This window comes from Callionymus lyra, chromosome 2 (assembly GCF_982586985.1).
Source record: "Callionymus lyra chromosome 2, fCalLyr1.hap1.1, whole genome shotgun sequence".
In the NCBI taxonomy this organism is placed as follows: domain Eukaryota; kingdom Metazoa; phylum Chordata; class Actinopteri; order Syngnathiformes; family Callionymidae; genus Callionymus; species Callionymus lyra.
In genome coordinates, this window is record NC_141819.1 from 5560486 (window position 1) to 5579558 (window position 19073).

The 19073-nt window shown below is 38.7% G+C and overlaps 2 protein-coding genes across 2 annotated transcripts; one reads left to right on the plus strand and one right to left on the minus strand.

Annotated features, from left to right (window-relative positions):
- The first annotated feature begins 231 nt into the window (after positions 1–231).
- Positions 232–10078, plus strand: LOC148085148 (NLR family CARD domain-containing protein 3-like). The gene is made up of 7 exons (XM_087785520.1): positions 232–247; positions 1936–3742; positions 4826–4999; positions 6636–6809; positions 7874–8047; positions 8110–8283; positions 8581–10078. The coding sequence occupies exons 1-7, from the start codon at positions 232–234 to the stop codon at positions 8765–8767; spliced, it is 2706 nt and encodes a 901-aa protein (XP_087641646.1). The 3' UTR covers positions 8768–10078.
- A 1057-nt stretch (positions 10079–11135) lies between these two features.
- On the minus strand, positions 11136–18446 carry LOC148085149 (telomerase reverse transcriptase-like). The gene is made up of 11 exons (XM_087785521.1): positions 18373–18446; positions 18198–18293; positions 17402–17555; positions 15964–16119; positions 15737–15838; positions 15528–15613; positions 15145–15261; positions 14979–15050; positions 14733–14915; positions 11860–11973; positions 11136–11322 (listed from the first exon to the last, which is right to left on the minus strand). Exons 1-11 carry the CDS (start codon positions 18444–18446, stop codon positions 11136–11138), a joined length of 1341 nt encoding a protein of 446 aa, XP_087641647.1.
- Between the last annotated feature and the right edge of the window lie 627 nt (positions 18447–19073).

Sequence of the window (19073 nt, forward strand, 5' to 3'; positions counted from 1 at the left end):
TTCTTTCAAGGAAGTCAAATAAACTCAAAATGTAATAAATATGTCCAGCTTGTTCTTTCTAAAAAAACATGTTCTTTCGTAAAAAGTCAATCCCTTGATCCATTTTTAGCACCTCCATGTCTTCATTCTCACTCATTCTACTTCTGTGTTCAAGATCAAAGCAGCAGCAAGAACCTGCTGGACCTGGACCAAGATCTGGACCAGAACCCTGCTGTGTGTCTCTGAAGAGTGATGCTTCAATGTGGAGGTATATGGACTTCAGAGGAAGTGAAGAGTCTCCAGGTGTGAGGTGAGAGTGAACAAGTTAAAACGGATAAAACCGGAGTCCGTTACCGTCGCTCCAACACGACGTCACCTCCGGGTCTTAATACTTTGCTTTATGGAGAAAAAAGGATCAATTCAGAGTGTACGGTCGTTTATTCACCGCTTCAAAACAAACAAACATAGAAACTTTTACGATCGATCGGACTCGCTCTTTGCCGGCAGCTGTACAGGTCAATAGCTCCGGGAAAGACGGTCCCTGGTTATGGGTTGTCTCTACATTTAAGGGAAAGTTTCCTGTCCAGGGGGTCGCCTTTTCCGGGGCAGTGGTTCTGTTATGTTAACTTCTGTTTCGAGTCACCTGGAGAGTAACTTCCTTCCTTGCCTGTTGTGTGGGCAAGTTCCTTTGTCTTCCAGCCCCCCTCTTTTGGGTGTGTTCCGTGTTGCCCTTTTGTTTCACGTCCACAGGTGTGAACAGAGCAGACAGACAGTCCTTCATTAAATCGCTGAATAATCTCTAGTCTGTTTCAAGCTACCCTTGACACAGTGTATATCAGTATGAAGTGAAATGTTGGTTGTGAATGTGTATTTAAACGTTTAAGCTCTTAGATGAGGCTAGTATTTTATACTCTATATTTTGATCATCTTTTTAGCATTAATTTAACTTATGGCGTATACGTATAGTGTAGAATAATTTCCAATCTAACAAGTGTGAGTCTACCAGGTTCATACACACATTAAACCAGAGAACTTCACTTCACTCACATCACCAGCAGAGGGAGATAAAGACACAATTAAAAACCTCAAACGTTGCTTTCACAGTTGTAGTGCAGAGGTGGACATGTGCAGCAGTGTGAGGACATCTAGTGGTTCAGCTGGTGAATACCAGGATAGAAACAGATGAGAGTTGATCAGAGTTGTGTTTTCATCAGGATCCAGCAGGAGGAACGAGAATATTCTGGACTGTTGTGAGACTTTGAAGAATAAGACCAAGAAGAATCATTTTTATCAAAATTATATGTAAGATTTAAGTTCTAATGGAGATGTATGTGGGTTTTAAAAGGAACCTTCTAGTTTACTTTTGATCAGAACCTTCAACACAACAAGAGTTTATTTACAGTTTGATTTCATCTCTTCTTCTCAGAGTGGACCATCAGAACTCAGAGCTTCTCATTGGTCAGCAACATCCCTCACAACTGGAAATCAAACGGCTGGTATGTTCATAAACTAGAGGAGGTCCTCATCCTAGAGGTTCCTTCTGTTCATCATCCTTCAGCTGAATCCAAGTTAAAGCTTCTGGTCTTTGTGGTTCTTGAGATGATCCACTATCACTCTGACTTTCTTCTCTTTGATTCTGTTCCAGTCACTGGAGAGAAACTTCTACAACTATATGCAGAAGGAGCTGAAGAGAGTCTGGAGGTTTGTGAGTCCAGAGACTCCACAGACTGAGGAGGAAGATGAGAAGTGGAGAAGCATCAGAGAAGAATTCCTGAAGATCACAGTTCATCTCCTGAAGGACATGGAGGAGGAGGATCTGGCCGAGCGTCTGTGGAGCAGTAAGAACATGTGAACAAACATGATAAAGATGAAGAACACATGCATCAGATCTGAAGATTTTACTCCATTTTCACCTTCTACAATCTTCTGACTCGTGTGACTTATGTCTTCATTCAGGAAGTCTTGCTTCAGATTGTGGAGGACGACTGAAGAGGAGCCTGAAGAAGAAGTTCCACAGTGTGTCTGAGGGGGTCGCTAAAGCAGGAAACTCTGCTCCTCTGAATGAGATCTTCACTGAGCTCTACATCACTGAGGGGGGCACAGACCAGGTCAACCAGGAGCACGAGGTCCGACAGATCGAAGCAGCCACCAGGAACCAGACCAGACCAGAAACCACCATCAGACAAGAAGACCTCTTTAAAGCCTCACCTGACAAAGAACGACCAATCAGAACACTGCTGACGAAGGGCGTGGCTGGCATTGGGAAGACCCTCCTGACACAGAAGGTCACTCTGGACTGGGCTGAAGACAAAGCCCACCAGAACTTCCACTTCATCTTTCCTTTCACCTTCAGAGAGCTGAACCTGCTGAAAGAGAAGAAGTTGAGTTTGATGGAACTTATTCATCTTTTCTTTCCTGAAACCAGAGAATCCAGAGTCAGCAGCTTTGAAGGACTCCAGGTTCTGTTCATCTTTGATGGTCTGGACGAGTGTCGACTCCCTCTGGACTTCCTCAACAGTCGGCGCCTGATAGAAGCTACAGAGTCCACCTCAGTAGACGTCCTGCTGACAAACCTCATCAGGGGGGATCTTCTTCCCTCAGCTCGTCTCTGGATCACCACACGACCTGCAGCAGCCAATCAGATCCCTCCTGAGTGTGTGGACATGGTGACAGAGGTCAGAGGGTTCAATGACCTCCAGAAGGAGGAGTACTTCAGGAAGAGGTTCAGAGATGAGGAGCAGACCAGCAGCATCATGTCTCACATCAGGAGGTCACGAAGCATCTACATCATGTGTCACATCCCGGTCTTCTGCTGGATCACTGCCACAGTTCTGGACATGTTGAAGAGCACAGAGTCAGGACAGCTGCCCAACACCCTGACTGAGATGTTCATCTACTTCCTGGTGGTTCAGTTGAAAGTCAAGAAGCTGAAGTTCGACGGAGGATCTGGGACTGACACAGTTTGGGATCATAAGAGCAGGAAGATGATGGAGTCTCTGGGAAAACTGGCTTTTGAGCATCTGCAGAGAGGAAACTTGATCTTCTATAAGTCAGACCTCACAGAGTGTGACATCAACATCTCAGCAGCTTCAGTTTACTCAGGAGTGTTCACTCAGATCTTCAGAGAGGAGAGAGGACTGTACCAGGACAAGGTGTTCTGCTTCATCCACCTGAGTGTTCAGGAGTTTCTGGCTGCTCTTCACGTCCACCAGACCTTCATCAACTCTGGAGTCAACCTGATGGAATCAAAACCAAAATTCAAACTTTCAAGATTGTTGAAAAACAAAAGTCAAACAGATTCAAACAGGTTCTACCAGACAGCAATAGATGAAACTCTAAAAAGTCCAAATGGACATCTGGACTTGTTCCTGCGTTTCCTTCTGGGTCTTTCTCTGCAGACCAGCCAGAGTCTCCTTCCAGGTTTGTTGACACAGACAGGAAGTAGCTCCTGGACCAATCACAACACAGCAGAGCTCATCAAGGAGAAGATCAGTGAGGATGTGTCTCCAGAGAGAATCATCAACCTGTTCCACTGTCTGAATGAAGTGAAGGACACTTCTCTGGTGGAGGAGGTCCAACAGCAGCTGAGATCAGGAGGTCTCTCTGATCAAATGTCTTCTTCTCAATGGTCGGCCCTGGCCTTCATCTTACTGTCCTCAGAGGAACATCTGGACGAGTTTGACCTGAAGAAATACTCAAGATATGGTTCAGAAGAGGCTCTTGAGAGGCTTCTGCCGGTGGTTCAAGCTGCAAACAAAGTTCTGTAAGTTGTTCAAACATTTCTGATGATATAAATAAACATGAATGTTTGATTTACTCTTTGATGATTGTTGTGTTTGTCATCGTGTTTAACAAACTGATCCTAATTTAGACAAACCTTCCTCAAATATTCATACAATATGTGATTTTATGATGTAACTAGTTCAGTCTTGTCAAATAGAGAATTGAAAAGTAAAGATGTTACGTAGTTTATAAAAATATCATCTTAATAAATCATTGTAATGATAAACAAACAAGCGTCAACTTTAAATGAAAATGAATAATAATCAAAAGAACATATTTAAAACATGTGGCCTCATTAATTATACTGCGTATACACAAATGAATGTGTACGCAACATTTATTTATAGAAAATAAACTTAAGTTAGCATGTGTGACCTTCACAGCAGCTCTGAGCCTGATTTCTACAAAATCTTCATCTTAAATTCACATGAAGTTTCTTGAATGAAACAAAACCACGAAGGTTACATCAATAAAAATGCAGCTTTATTTAACTTTACTGTTTCATACAAAAGGTCAACTCTTGTCTTTTTCTCAGGAAATGTGTTCTATAAAAATAAATAATAAAATCAAAGGGGTTCGTCTTCATAGTCCTCTTTGTCCGACTGCATGTATTTAATTTAAAATATTCATGTTAGGTATTACTTTAAGATTCTTTTTAAGCAAAATATGTTCATAAATGTCACTTCCTGTTGGAGCAGTTGAATCTATTTTCAGCTCATGAACTGAATATTGAAAAACATTTGCTTTGTTTCTTATGCAAGTAGATCAGTGTCATCAGAGAATTGAAGGATTGAATTTAACATTTAATTTTATTAAAATGTTCTATTTTTTTAACCATAGAAATATTCTGAATCATTTTATTAAATAATTTGAATATATATTATATATTGGATTTTAAACACTTTCACATTTGTATATTTAATTAAAAAATATTGAATCTTGAATTTTTTTCATTTTATTTATTACTAAAATAACAATATTAAACTATAAATAAACTCTTTCAATTCTTGTCAAATAGAAAATTGAAAAAGTCACTTGTTGATGAAACTCGTCTCTTTCACAGGCTGATCTACTGTCTACTGTCAGAGAGAAGTTGTTCACTTCTGTCCTCAGTCCTCAGCTCTCCGTCCTCTAGTCTGACTCTACTGGACCTGAGTGACAACGAGCTGCAGGATCCAGGAGTGGAGCTGCTGTCTGCTGGACTGAAGAGTCCACACTGTCACCTGGAGACTCTCAGGTCAGAACATCATCTTTTCTACATCATCAAAGCTCAAATGTAAAGTCAGAGGTGGAAACACGAGTCAAAGTCTGTCATCACTTTGTTCTTCAGTGAAGCAGCTCATAGATACATTTGTATGTTTGTGTAGCAGGTAAAGATGTTACGTAGTTTATAAAAATATCATCTTAATAAATCATTGTAATGATAAACAAACAAGCGTCAACTTTAAATGAAAATGAATAATAATCAAAACGACATATTTAAAACATGTGGCCTCATTAATTATACTGCGTATACACAAATGAATGTGTACGCAACATTTATTTATAGAAAATAAACTTAAGTTAGCATGTGTGACCTTCACAGCAGCTCTGAGCCTGATTTCTACAAAATCTTCATCTTAAATTCACATGAAGTTTCTTGAATGAAACAAAACCACGAAGGTTACATCAATAAAAATGCAGCTTTATTTAACTTTACTGTTTCATACAAAAGATCAACTCTTGTCTTTTTCTCAGGAAATGTGTTCTATAAAAATAAATAATAAAATCAAAGGGGTTCGTCTTCATAGTCCTCTTTGTCCGACTGTGTGTATTTAATTTAAAATATTCATGTCAGGTATTACTTTAAGATTCTTTTTAAGCGAAATAAGTTCATAAATGTCACTTCCTGTTGGAGCAGTTGAATCTATTTTCAGCTCATGAACTGAATATTGAAAAACATTTGCTTTGTTTCTTATGCAAGTAGATCAGTGTCATCAGAGAATTGAAGGATTGAATTTAACATTTCATTTTATTGATTTTGTATTTTTTTAAACATAGAATTATTTTCTGAAAAATGTAATTCAACAATTTAAATATTGAAAGGTTGGTTTTGTTTTCATTGAATAATGGAAACATTTTTTACACATAGAGTTTAATATATATATATATATATATATATATATATATATATATATATATATATATATATATATATATATATATATTTATATATTGGATTTTAAACACGTTAAAACAATTTTTTTAAAAGGATACTTGTTAAAAATATTGAATCTCGATTTTTAAATTTATGATTCCATACCAGCATTTATATAATGTCTGTGTTTTGAAGAGGTAAAAAATATATACATTTTAACGTTGTAGATTTAAAGAGGTAAAATATATATATATATATATATATTAATGTTGTAGTTTTGAAGAGATAGAATTAAAATACAACATTTAAATATTATTTTATTTCTATTTTGTTTACCTCTTCAAAACTCAACCTTAAGAAGAGGTAAAAATATTTATATTTTAATGTTGTTGTTTTGAAGAGGTACAAAAACTAAAACATTAAAATATAAATATTTTTTTCCTCTTCAAAAGTACAACATTAAAATATAAATATTTTTTACCTCTTCAAAACTAAAACATTAAAATATAAATATTTTTTTACCTCTTCAAAACTCCAGGGTTAAAATTTATATTGGATTTTAAACACTTTGACATTTTTATAATGAATTTAAAAGGATTAGTAAGCAGACAACAAACCACAACTGAAGATCTTATCAATGGAAATAGTTGAGTTTGTCTTTAAATAAACTCTTTCAATTCTTGTCAAATAGAAAATTGAAAAAGTCACTTGTTGATGAAACTCGTCTCTTTCACAGCCTGATCAGATGTCGACTGTCAGAGAGAAGTTGTTCACTTCTGTCCTCAGTCCTCAGCTCTCCGTCCTCTAGTCTGACTCTACTGGACCTGAGTGACAACGACCTGCAGGATCCAGGAGTGGAGCTGCTGTCTGCTGGACTGAAGAGTCCACACTGTCACCTGGAGACTCTCAGGTCAGAACATCATCTTTTCTACATCATCAAAGCTCAAATGTAAAGTCAGAGGTGGAAACACGAGTCAAAGTCTGTCATCACTTTGTTCTTCAGTGAAGCAGCTCATAGATACATTTGTATGTTTGTGTAGCAGGTAAAGATGTTACGTAGTTTATAAAAATATCATCTTAATAAATCATTGTAATGATAAACAAACAAGCGTCAACTTTAAATGAAAATGAATAATAATCAAAAGAACATATTTAAAACATGTGGCCTCATTAATTATACTGCGTATACACAAATGAATGTGTACGCAACATTTATTTATAGAAAATAAACTTAAGTTAGCATGTGTGACCTTCACAGCAGCTCTGAGCCTGATTTCTACAAAATCTTCATCTTAAATTCACATGAAGTTTCTTGAATGAAAAAACCACGAAGGTTACATCAATAAAAATGCAGCTTTATTTAACTTTACTGTTTCATACAAAAGGTCAACTCTTGCCTTTTTCTCAGGAAATGTGTTCTATAAAAATAAATAATAAAATCAAAGGGGTTCGTCTTCATAGTCCTCTTTGTCCGACTGCATGTATTTAATTTAAAATATTCATGTCAGGTATAACTTTAAGATTCTTTTTAAGCAAAATAAGTTCATAAATGTCACTTCCTGTTGGAGCAGTTGAATCTATTTTCAGCTCATGAACTGAATTTTGAAAAACATTTGCTTTGTTTCTTATGCAAGTAGATCAGTGTCATCAGAGAATTGAAGGATTGAATTTAACATTTCATTTTATTAAAATGTTCTATTTTTTTAACCATAGAAATATTTTCTGAATCATTTTATTAAATAATTTGAATATATATTATATATTGGATTTTAAACACTTTCACATTTGTATATTACATTAAAAAAGCCACTTGTCAAAAATATTGAATCTTGAATCAAAAATATTGAATCTTGAATTTTTTTCATTTTATTTATTACTAAAATAACATTATTAAACTATAAATAAACTCTTTCAATTCTTGTCAAATAGAAAATTGAAAAAGTCACTTGTTGATGAAACTCGTCTCTTTCACAGCCTGAGCGACTGTCGACTGTCAGAGAGAAGTTGTTCACTTCTGTCCTCAGTCCTCAGCTCTCCGTCCTCTAGTCTGACTCTACTGGACCTGAGTGACAACGACCTGCAGGATCCAGGAGTGGAGCTGCTGTCTGCTGGACTGAAGAGTCCACACTGTCACCTGGAGAGTCTCAGGTCAGAACATCATCTTCTCTTGGTTCTGATAAGTTTCTAAAAGTGTTTCTCCTTCATTTCAGTCTGTCAGGGTGTCAGATCTCAGAGAGAGGTTGTTCCTCTCTGGCCTCAGCTCTGACATTGAACCCATCCCACCTGAGAGAACTGGACCTGAGCAAGAATCATCCAGGAGGACCAGGACTGGAGCTGCTGTCTGCTGGACTGAAGAGTCCAGACTGGAGACTGGAGACTCTCAGGTATGAACAGAGCAGCAGAACTCACTGACTGAACTCCAAAGATCTTCAGACTGAACATTTGATGCTCAGACTCTTCATCTGAACTGAGCACATGAATCCAAACTCTGAGTTCCTCCATGTTCTCCTGCTGGACACCAGTGGAAGCATGAAGGAGACAGTTGAGACTGAGCAGCCTGTTTATAGATCCATCTTTGTTGTCATCAACAGTCATGACTGAGTCGTCCACTGAGAATGAAACAATATTCATGAAACATCTGAATCAAATGAATCTGATCTTCTGACTCTTTCTTCCTCCAGGCTGGATGACTGTGGACCACATTGGTGTGACCTTCATCACTTAAAGGTAAGTTTCATTCTATTGATTGACTTCAACATCAAAGCTCATCTGCTGACACAGCAGTTGAAGGTCTTTGTGGACATGGATGAAGAAGATTCCAGAACAAACGTGCAGATGTTAAAGACTCACAGTTACAGTATCAAGTGAAGCTCTGATTCCAAATCTTCAAGTCCTTCAGCTCAAAACTCTTCAGGAGCTTCAACATCAACATTGTTTCAGTTTGACTGTCAGTGGAGAACAAAGAAATATTTCTGTCAAATATTTGAAATCAGAGGTGAGTTTGATCATCAACTCACAATGTTGAGTCACTTTAAACATCATTTCACACATGAATCACTTCATATTGAATCATGTGTTCACTTGAACATCTTCATCACAACTAGACTAGACTCATGTTAGCTACATGCTAGTTTAGCTGCTGACTTCATCTTCAAATCTGGCATTCAAGATGATTCTGGGATGTTTCAGTCACATGGTTCTTCTCTCAAGTTCTCAGAAGAATGTTGACAGAACATTGACTCGTCTCAGTTTGGATCAGTATATGATCGTCAAGACAACGTTCTTCCACCATCATCACCTCATGTCTCTTCTTCTCTCAGTCTTCACTCTCACTGGACTCACACACAGCAGCGCCTCCTACTGTCCAACGACAACAGGAACTTGATGGAGGATCAGGATTATCTGGATCATCCTGACAGATTTGAAAAGCTGCGACTGAGGAGTGACTACCACAGTGACTCTCAGAAGAAACAGAGGGAAATAACTTGAAGGGAATTACATATCAAGCAAGAAGATGAATGTTAAGATGTTCCTTCCAGACTGTTTGATCAACTTCAAATGACTTCAATACATGATTATATTTTTACAGCTCGACTCATTCTTGGAACATCCTGACCTGAAGAGGAACAATCTATTTAAAGATACAAGTAATGCTTCATTGTTTTGCTGCTCATGTGATTATATATTTTTAATAGTTGTTTTCTGAAGACGTTCCATGACAACAGTTTCCACATTGAACTGATCCTGATGCAAAGAAAGTTGTGGATTCCTGCAGTAAAGTCTTGAAATCACTTTTTAGATCCTGATTTTAAAAGTAAATCATGGAAACTCATCATTTAGATGTTAAAGTACATTTATAAACTACAATATTTTTTCCACAAGTGTCGGTTTATAAAAGAGGAAGCCACAAGAATGTTGTTTTACTTGTCTTGTCCACTAGAGGGTAGTCACGCTTTTGCTATGAAGCAGTGAATCAAAGAGAAACTTTTGAGACCAAAGAAGGAAAATCTCTCAACAAAACTAATAAACATCATGTATTTAAACAAATTAATTGTACTTTTGCTAACCTGAACTCTAGAATTCAAGGGTGAGATAATTCCATATCGGCAGCTGAAGAAAGCCTAAACAATTAGTAAAAATGAACATTTAAATAAAGTTTGAACATTCTGTTCACTCACTCTCTTCACTTGTTTGGTCACTGGTTTGGTCACTTTCTTTTTGTTCATCTTCTGTCCAAAATAATTCACACACACACACTTACACATGCACGCACACACTCTCTATATCTATTCCCATTAGTGGCCACTTGATGGCGCTAGTGTAGCTATTTCATTGTGACTATATTCTACCTTTAGTAACGTGATAATAATGAGGATTATTCTGAACAACACCCCATTTAATGATTATTAATAGGAAATAAAGAAGTAAATGACTTTGATGATAACTAGCTTCTCTCTATAGACTACATATTAGTTGACAAGAGTAATGTATAAGAAAGTAATATTAATAAAACAGTTTCTTTTGAACAAAAAAAAAGATGAAAGATGTCAAACATGTTCCAAATGTAACAATATACTTCTACGTATTAATGGCATCCTGGGGTCATCACTAGGACATTGGACTGTGACAGTTGGCGAGAGAAGTGAAGCAGAATGTTGTGAATTGCTTTCAACTCTATCCAGTTCATGTGTATGTACACTGGCGTAGATCTGACCCGAGATGCCTCCCCATGTTAGAGATGCGTCTGTGAACACCTGAGTGTAATGAAGGACACAACCTAATTCCAAAATTTGATGTCCTGCAAAACCCGACCCTGGTCTTGCTTTGGATCTAGCTTGAGATGACCAAACCATCTCTGGAGGTCCCTCATATGCAGCAAGCCCAGCCGCACCGCCTTGTGAGCTGCTGCCATGAGCCCCAGGAGGGACATAACAGCGCCTGCTGTGATCACATGACGCCAAGCTTCCAGCAACTGTGTTGTCAGTCGGAGACCTGGCAAGGATCAACCAGTCATCCAGATAGGTCAAGATCCTCACCCCACTTGCTCTCATTGGTTCCAGTGCTGCCTCCACACACTTGGTGAAGGTCCTGGGTGCCAGAGAGTAGCCGAACGGGAGTCAAGTGTATTGACACACTTGATCCTCGAGGGCGAAACGCAAGTATTTGACTATCGAAACTTCAAATGATGCGTTGGTCAGGTCAATAGATGTCATCCAATCCCCTGGACTTACACCTGTCAGCAGTCCTTTACTGTCAACATCCGAAATGGGTTGGTAGCTATAAACTTGTTCAAATAGCTGAGGTCCAGTATGGGCCTCCATCCACCAGTCTTCTTTGGCACAAGGAAGTACCGGGAGTAAAACCCGCTCATCCTCTCTGCTGTTGGAACCGGCTCTATCACCTTCTTCAGCAGGTCTAGAGACCTAATTTTTTAGACAGGATAACTTCTCCTGTTTCGCAACGTTTGTCCAGAGAATCCCTAAAAAATGCGGATGTGCACATCTTCAGGTGTGGTTGCCAGGCAGGTGTGGTATTCTACCAGTGATTTGACTCTAACCTGAGTTGAGCTGGTCTCCACTCAGTAATCAGTATGCATGAGTATATTTCATTATTGTCTTACTTTATATTTGATTATCCTTTTAGCATTCATTTAAGTATGGCGTATATGTTTATAACAATTTTAATCTAACAACTCCACAATTTTTTAAATTAGTGGTTGTTCCGCAGCAACATTTTATCAATTACCCCTTTTATCAAATATTTATCATCTTACAAACAACACATCATTATCATGCACCTGCACACGCTATATGTATGACCGAAACTATAATAGTCTGCCTGCAATATGATTTTTTTATTGTGCGACATAAGATTCGGGCCCCATTCTGAAGTAGTCTTTCATCTTTCCCTCGTCGTGCTCAGTCGTCCAGTCCATCCTCGTCATCTTCAGTCGTTCTGACTGTTCCTCCTCAGTCGGTCCGACTGTTCCTCCTCGTATTCCAGTTGGTCCTCTTCGTCCATGTCCCAAGCCCAGTCCATCTTCTCCAACGTCCTCCAGGTCCATCTTCTTCAACCTACACACAAATAACCTTCATTCAGGAGTAGCTCTGACCATGAATATTTTATTAAGGTAAAAAGAAATGGTGATTTTCCCATGTATTTATCCGTGTGTGTTTCTTCGGATAGAGGAATGTGTTTGATGAAACTTATCTTTTGTGTACGTCTGTCTACTCATCCAGGTCAGGACATTCCCTTAACTTAATTTTTTTATATCCTCCGGTGTCGGTTATCGGGGCATCCCCCATTCTTACAACAGGACATGGTACCAAGAATCCCCAAATGATGAACATCATTGTCACCAATCCTGTCCACTGTTCATTCATTCCATTCATACATCAACCTCCCCTAGAGGACACATAAGATCGTGTTTATGTTACCTGTCCTTTGGGCTACTGTTGTCTGGGCATCTCATAGATCACCCTGATATTTTTATTTTTTATCAGTCCAATGGACTTTACCAACACCAACGCAATGAACACACTCTTTGTGCTCACCTCGTCAAGCCTGAATACTTATGTTAAAATATCCTAAATTATTTCTTAAAAAACTTTTGATATGAAAATCACAAGCAAAAACCTTTTTTAACCGAATAGAAGTTTAAAGGCCTTGAGACACAGCGCCTATTATCGGGCGTCTGGCGCCGTCGGGCAGTCCTGTGTAGTCGATGCCCCGAGTCCCTTTGGTGTGTATTCCCCAGTCGGGAGTCGGCGTCCTCGTCGGACGAAGAGAGAGGCGGGTGCAAGCGTTCAGTCTGGAGGCGGGAGTCTGGCTCAATGGTCAATCCTATTGGTTGAGTGCTAGGTTTAGCTAGCGAATCAGCGCAGGACAATGAAGCGGTGTCCCGCTGGAACAGTTGCCTGTTGTCTCATTTAATCTAATAATTCAAATGTTCACGGGCGGAGCTCACACTCATGGGCGTTGGTTCCGGTCTTCACTTCCAACCTGGGGTCTCACCGGCTCCGTTGGTCCTTTTGTGCACATCTTCAGGTGTGGTTGCTAGACAGACACAAATGTTTATTCTACCGGTGATTTGACTCTAACCTGAGTTGAGCTGGTCTCAGTAATCAGTTTGCATGAATGTTGATTGTGTGCAGGAACAAAAGTTCTTAGCATCAAGCAGAGTATACTTTATTATTCTCTTACTTTATATTTGATCATCTTTTAGCATTAATTTAATTATGCGTATATGTTTATAAGAATTTTAATCTAACAACTCCACAATTTTTTTAATTAGTGGTTGTTCCGCAGCAACATTTTATCAATAACCCCTTTTATCAAATATTCATCATCTTACAAACAACACATCATTATCATGCACCTGCACACGCTATATGTATGACCAAAACTATAATAGTCTGCCTGCAATATGATTTTTTTATTGTGCAACATAAGATTCGAAACATTCTAAAAAACACACATAACATACATTATTTAAGACTCAAAGAAACAAACTTTAATATTTTCTTTGAGACAAGTTTATATTTCTTACATTTACCTTTAAATGATGAGATAAAAGATGTTGAATTATTTACGACAGTTGATGCAATATTTGACCTCTGACTCGTATTCTTACGAGGTCCACCTGGTATTGAAACCTCGACATAAAAGATTGTTCAAAAAAAGGATCTGTATTTTAAGCTTGTTATTCTTCTTCTATTTATTCTTCTTCTTTTCGAGATACAATTGTTCCATTTTAAGATCAATTCTAACAGAAAGGAAATGACATCACACATAGAACAAATCTTTATTTTTCATCTTAGGTAACGTCCACTTCAAGATAGTTCTGTGAAGAAACAAATCATTTCTATTTCAAACAAAGACTTGCTAACAAGTAACAAATGAATGTTCACTGCCTTTGTCTTCCTCAGATTTTCTTCAGAGAAATCCACACAGAATTAAGTTTTTATCTCACATAGGAGCCGAAAAATATGAAGCAAGTTTTGATAATCGCTGAAGTGAACTTTAACCTCACAGAGCTACATGTGTCTGAAGTGAACTTTAACCTCACAGAGCTACATGTGTCTGAAGTGAACTTTAACCTCACAGAGCTACATGTGTCCGAAGTGAACTTTAACCTCACAGAGCAACATGTGTCTGAAGTGAACTTTAACCTCACAGAGCTACATGTGTCTGAAGTGAACTTTAACCTCACAGAGCTACATGTGTCCGAAGTGAACTTTAACCTCACAGAGCTACATGTGTCCGAAGTGAACTTTAACCTCACAGAGCTACATGTGTCTGAAGTGAACTTTAACCTCACAGAGCTACATGTGTCTGAAGTGAACTTTAACCTCACAGAGCTACATGTGTCTGAAGTGAACTTTAACCTCACAGAGCTGCATGTGTCTGAAGTGAACTTTAACCTCACAGAGCTACATGTGTCTGAAGTGAACTTTAACCTCACAGAGCTACATGTGTCTGAAGTGAACTTTAACCTCACAGAGCTACATGTGTCTGAAGTGAACTTTAACCTCACAGAGCTACATGTGTCTGAAGTGATCTTTCCAAACCTTGACGTCCATGAAGAGATACAATCACCTGTGAGGACGATCATCAGTTTCTTCTCCTCTGTTGCTGATGTGTCAGAGCCCAGTGTGGGGCTGTAGCAGAGACGAAGATCTGTAACTGTGAGAACAAATATATTTCAACCTTACACACTAATGTATGAGCTGAGCAGGTTCGTTCTCTTTTTTGAACACACACAGTTACTCAGCAGAATGTTGCTTCAAACACACTTTATGAATCGTAGAAGTGAAAATAGTCGAAGCCACACCTTGAATAATCCCTGTGCACGTGCAGCGACTGAGTGTCCAGCAGCAAACCACACCAGGGGAAGAGACAGAGACGGGGCAGGGCGTCAATGGTAGGATGGGGACCTGGTGACGTTTGGAAGTTGGTCACCATGTTCTGGTGGTCGACGACAAGTCCGTACTCCTGCACCCCGGAGAGCAAAGTGCTGGTGAAAAAGATGAGAAGTTTATATTTGGCTCAAATGATTGATGTAAAAAGTCAAACTCACGTTAGAAAAGACTCTGCTCGACCTTTGTCTGTTGTAATCAACAGGAAATCATCGACCAGCCTCATCAAACATCTGCAGACACAGAAAGAAAGGTTGTTATACGGAACTGGCTCCCCCTGCTGGCGACACGACACAATGACATCTGTCAACTTCACGACAAACGGACACTTTGTCTTTAGGAAGATCTTGAAACAGCGTGTTCTCCATGTGACCATAGTAGAGGCAGCGGAGCAGACTAGACACCACAGAGCCTCGAGGAATACCTTGACCTTGACGGTACATTCTGGAGGACAAAGAAGATCTGATCTTAGGTTGTAAAGTAAAGATGAGAAAATCAAGCCAGAAAACATGGAGGCTACAAACATCCCCTCAGAACACGTCAGTGATTCTTGACCAAGCATTTATTAAAATAATGATTATTATTTGTGGTTAAAATTCAACATCTGTCCAACAATGACAAGAACATTCTTCTGTCCACGTCTGCTTCTCTCACATCCGTCGATACTGAATCTGTCTGAGCAGAAAGAAAAGTTAAAAATGAACACTAACCTCCTCCTGTACTCAACGATGGTCCCAGACAACAACCCAGTGAAGAAGTCCAGCTGCTCTTTCACACAATCGTCTGTGGAGAAATGCTGGAAGAAATAAAGATGAAGTGACGAACACAGACTTATTGTATAGTTTCCAGATAAATGCAGCGTAACAGCCGGAGAAAATGAAAACTACGATGAAGAAAATACTTTCAAGGTCATTCTTACCTTCTCTACCAGAACAGTGTGATGAGCTTTCTTGCTTTTCTGCAGCGACGCAACAAAGTTCTTCATGTTGGCTGTTCCTGCAGCTCCATGGATGATAGTCGCCTGTTTCCACAACACAAATGAGTCGCTTCAGATACACAACGACACAACACGAAAATAAAAAGAACATTTAATGTTTATTTAATGTAGTTCTGACTTCATTGTGTTTCTGTGATCAGTAAACTCACCTCTCGCACAAAAGTCTTCCGAAGACCTTCTTCCAAGTCGGCCCAGATTTTGGCAAAAGTTCGTACGTTGAAAACCATGTCCTCGACTGATGAAAGCACTTGACCTATGACCTCTTGAAGCTTCTCGTGAGGGTCGTGACCTCCACTAACAACCGCCTTGTTCAGGTGAAAACACAAACTGAGTTAAAGGTTAAAAAATAATCTAATGTTGAAGTTTTTTTTCTCTTTTGTGCTCATTTTCAAATCCATAAATATTAGGTTATAAATGTCATGTAAAAACATCTTAAACACGCCTTGTTTTAATAGACAAACATCACTAAAATCAATAATGTTATATTGATTATAATCATGTTATATTTACACACAGGAAACAGTCAGAATGTTTGTCCCTCGTTACAAACAAATTAATAATTTCTCTCAAATGTAACATCATGAATAGTGTTGGGCGACTTACTTTAAAATAGTAACTTAGTTACAATTACTAGTTACTTCTTTCAAAAACAACCCAGTTTCTTTACTTTTTAATAGGGAAAGTTTTTGTAAGAGAGAAACATTTGTACAAGTGTACGGGTCAGTGTAAGTTTGGATGCTGTGATTAAACAAATCACACAAAAAGGTAAGAACAATAAATTAATAAAACAAATAGAAATAAAAGATTAAATGCACTGATGGTCATTTTTGTGGCAGATGCAGATGTTCAACTCACGTATCCATTCTTCATTCACTTTTAAAGTAATAACATAGAGTTCTAACTTTCTATCATGTATGGCTATAAAAAGCATCTCGTAAAAAATAGAAAAACAAATAAAAAGATGCTTTTGTTACAGCAAACCTTTACTCCCAACACTGATGATATATATATACTTAGTAACTATGGGCTTATTTTTGTCTCATAATTATGTGTACATGCACAGAGGGTGATCTGAAAATATTTAATGGTTGTACGAGCGATTTATTATTTCTAACTTGTATTTTGGCATTTACAAATACATTTTTACTTTTATATACTGTATACATGTCAGATGCAATAACACAGACTCCCCATTTACAAGTCCTGCAAATGAAAATGATATATTTAGAAATAAAAATGTATTTTTAAATACCAAAAATACAAGTTAATAAGCGGATATCTACCAATGATCTCTTTAAATAATGTTTTAAGTCAATGTCTCCAGGTGTAGCAAAGATACCTTAACAAAGTAAAAGGGTTCGGCTCTGTTGTCCTTCAATGGCAGGAAGGAGGACAGAACTCGGTGAATGTCGCTCTTTCCCCAAACTGTGGAGCCGAGGAGAGACGGAGACTCTCGCACGAGGGCGAGCAAGACTGCATGTAAGTCGTGAAGATCCTGTGAAACTGGACATGAAGGATGAGACCAACAATAAACATCACATCCATGTGTGCAAGTGAGGATCAACAAGAGGTGAAACACATTTGTACCTGTGTTTTGACCTTCACCCCCATGACCCCAGTGATCGCTCTCATTCCACCCGTCTCTGGAACGAAGCGAAGGCGGGAGACGACGCTTGTACTGGGGAGGGACGCGACCTCGTCTGCACTCAACTCTTCCAGCTGGCATTTAGAAACGTGATTTCTAAAAGTCGCACAAACACATGAGACTTAGAGTTGTTGAGTGGAGAACGTTATAAAAGACTTCAGGCTGAAGAAAAAGGAAGCAAAAGAAGAAGAGGAAAAATAACCCACAGACATGTTCAACATTTTAAGAAGCATCTGTCTCGCCTGCAGTTAAATCAAAACTCTGCAGCGAGAATTCTGAGCCGCTCTAGTAGAAGAACTCGCATTTCTCTGATTCTTAAAACTCTTCATTGGCTGCCAGTTTCTTTCAGGATCATTTTAAAATGCTTCCTCCTCGAGGTATTTTTACGTTTCCATGAGCAGCAAGTGAACTTCACATAGTTCTCACACACAGTTTAAAACCTTTACACAGCAGACATGTTTGTTGTCGTTTGTTCCCGTGCACCTGTGCAGAGCCTGTGCAGGTGGGAAGAGGTAAAGTATGAGCCGCCAGTCATCATTTATTTTGATCTGAAACAAACCCCAGTTCCCAGATATCTGCTGATTATGATCAGTGGTCGATTGATTGAACACAACGAGCACAGACTCAAGACTTCAAGCCTTTAAATCTTGAGATAATTGAATGACTTTCATGTCGGTCCTCGTGTACAGGACACTGTAGTTGTGACGTCATCAGCAATGTTCCTTCACTTGTGTTCACCTGAAAGCCAAGTTCTGTAATTCAGCCCAGACATCGTAGCGATAGAACTTGAGAGTTTTCTTCCGTCCGACTCTCTCAGTGGCGTAGAAGCAGGATCTGACCAAGCCAGTCACGTAACAGCCAAGAAGCCAGGCCAGGAAGTGACCCAGCAGGCGTGTGCGATATGCCAGCTCACTGGGGGGAATCCTTCCTGTCCAGGAAGAGTGAAGACAGCATGAGAGCTGGTAGGACGACCATCAGGGGCCTCATGTACTTACACTAAAAATGTACACACTGAGAAGTTCACATCAGAGACGCATCAACAATGTTTGTTGTTACATGTCTGGATATTAAAGTATTCACACACATGTTTCTCTTTCTACACACTGATGATTCTTGTTCATTTACGACAACATGATGAGTTTTATACACGAGTGTTCATCAGTTATTTTAGACAATTTAGAAAATATAGGCTTGTTTTGATAACATATTAAAATGATCCACCAGAAGCTGAACAGGTTTGAATTGAAGCTCAGCAAGAGCAGGTTTTCCTCATGTGATCTGAGCATCTCCTTGAAAAACACACTTTCAGTATCACATGATGACTATATGTATGTAAACAGGAAACACTTTTATTCCATAAACGTAATATAAATACACATGTGTTGCACTCGTCTCACTATAAAACTATCAATCCAACAGTTCATAAAGCAAATATAAACTCAAAGGATGTTTGTCATAGTTTCAGTATCTGAGGTGTTTGACAAGACAACACACACCATCTATGAGCCCCTGGAAAGAGACGGAAATAATAATAAATGGACGACACAAGCGCTGAACATGACATGAGACTGTTAACGTTCTTGAAGTGAACAGAAATACATATTTGAAGCTGAA

Coding starts and splice junctions, on each gene's coding strand:
- LOC148085148 (XM_087785520.1), top strand. Junction 6,810..7,873: donor TGTCACCTGGAGACTCTCAG/GTCAGAACATCA, acceptor TCTCTTTCACAG/CCTGAGCGACTGTCGACTGT. Junction 8,284..8,580: donor TGGAGACTGGAGACTCTCAG/GTATGAACAGAG, acceptor TTCTTCCTCCAG/GCTGGATGACTGTGGACCAC.
- LOC148085149 (XM_087785521.1), bottom strand. CDS start 18,446: ATGAGGCCCCTGATGGTCGTCCTACCAGCTCTCATGCTGTCTTCACTC. Junction 15,051..15,144: donor GATCTTCCTAAAGACAAAGT/GTCCGTTTGTCG, acceptor CTGTGTCTGCAG/ATGTTTGATGAGGCTGGTCG. Junction 11,323..11,859: donor GGACCGACTGAGGAGGAACA/GTCAGAACGACT, acceptor CTAAAAAATTAG/GTCTCTAGACCTGCTGAAGA.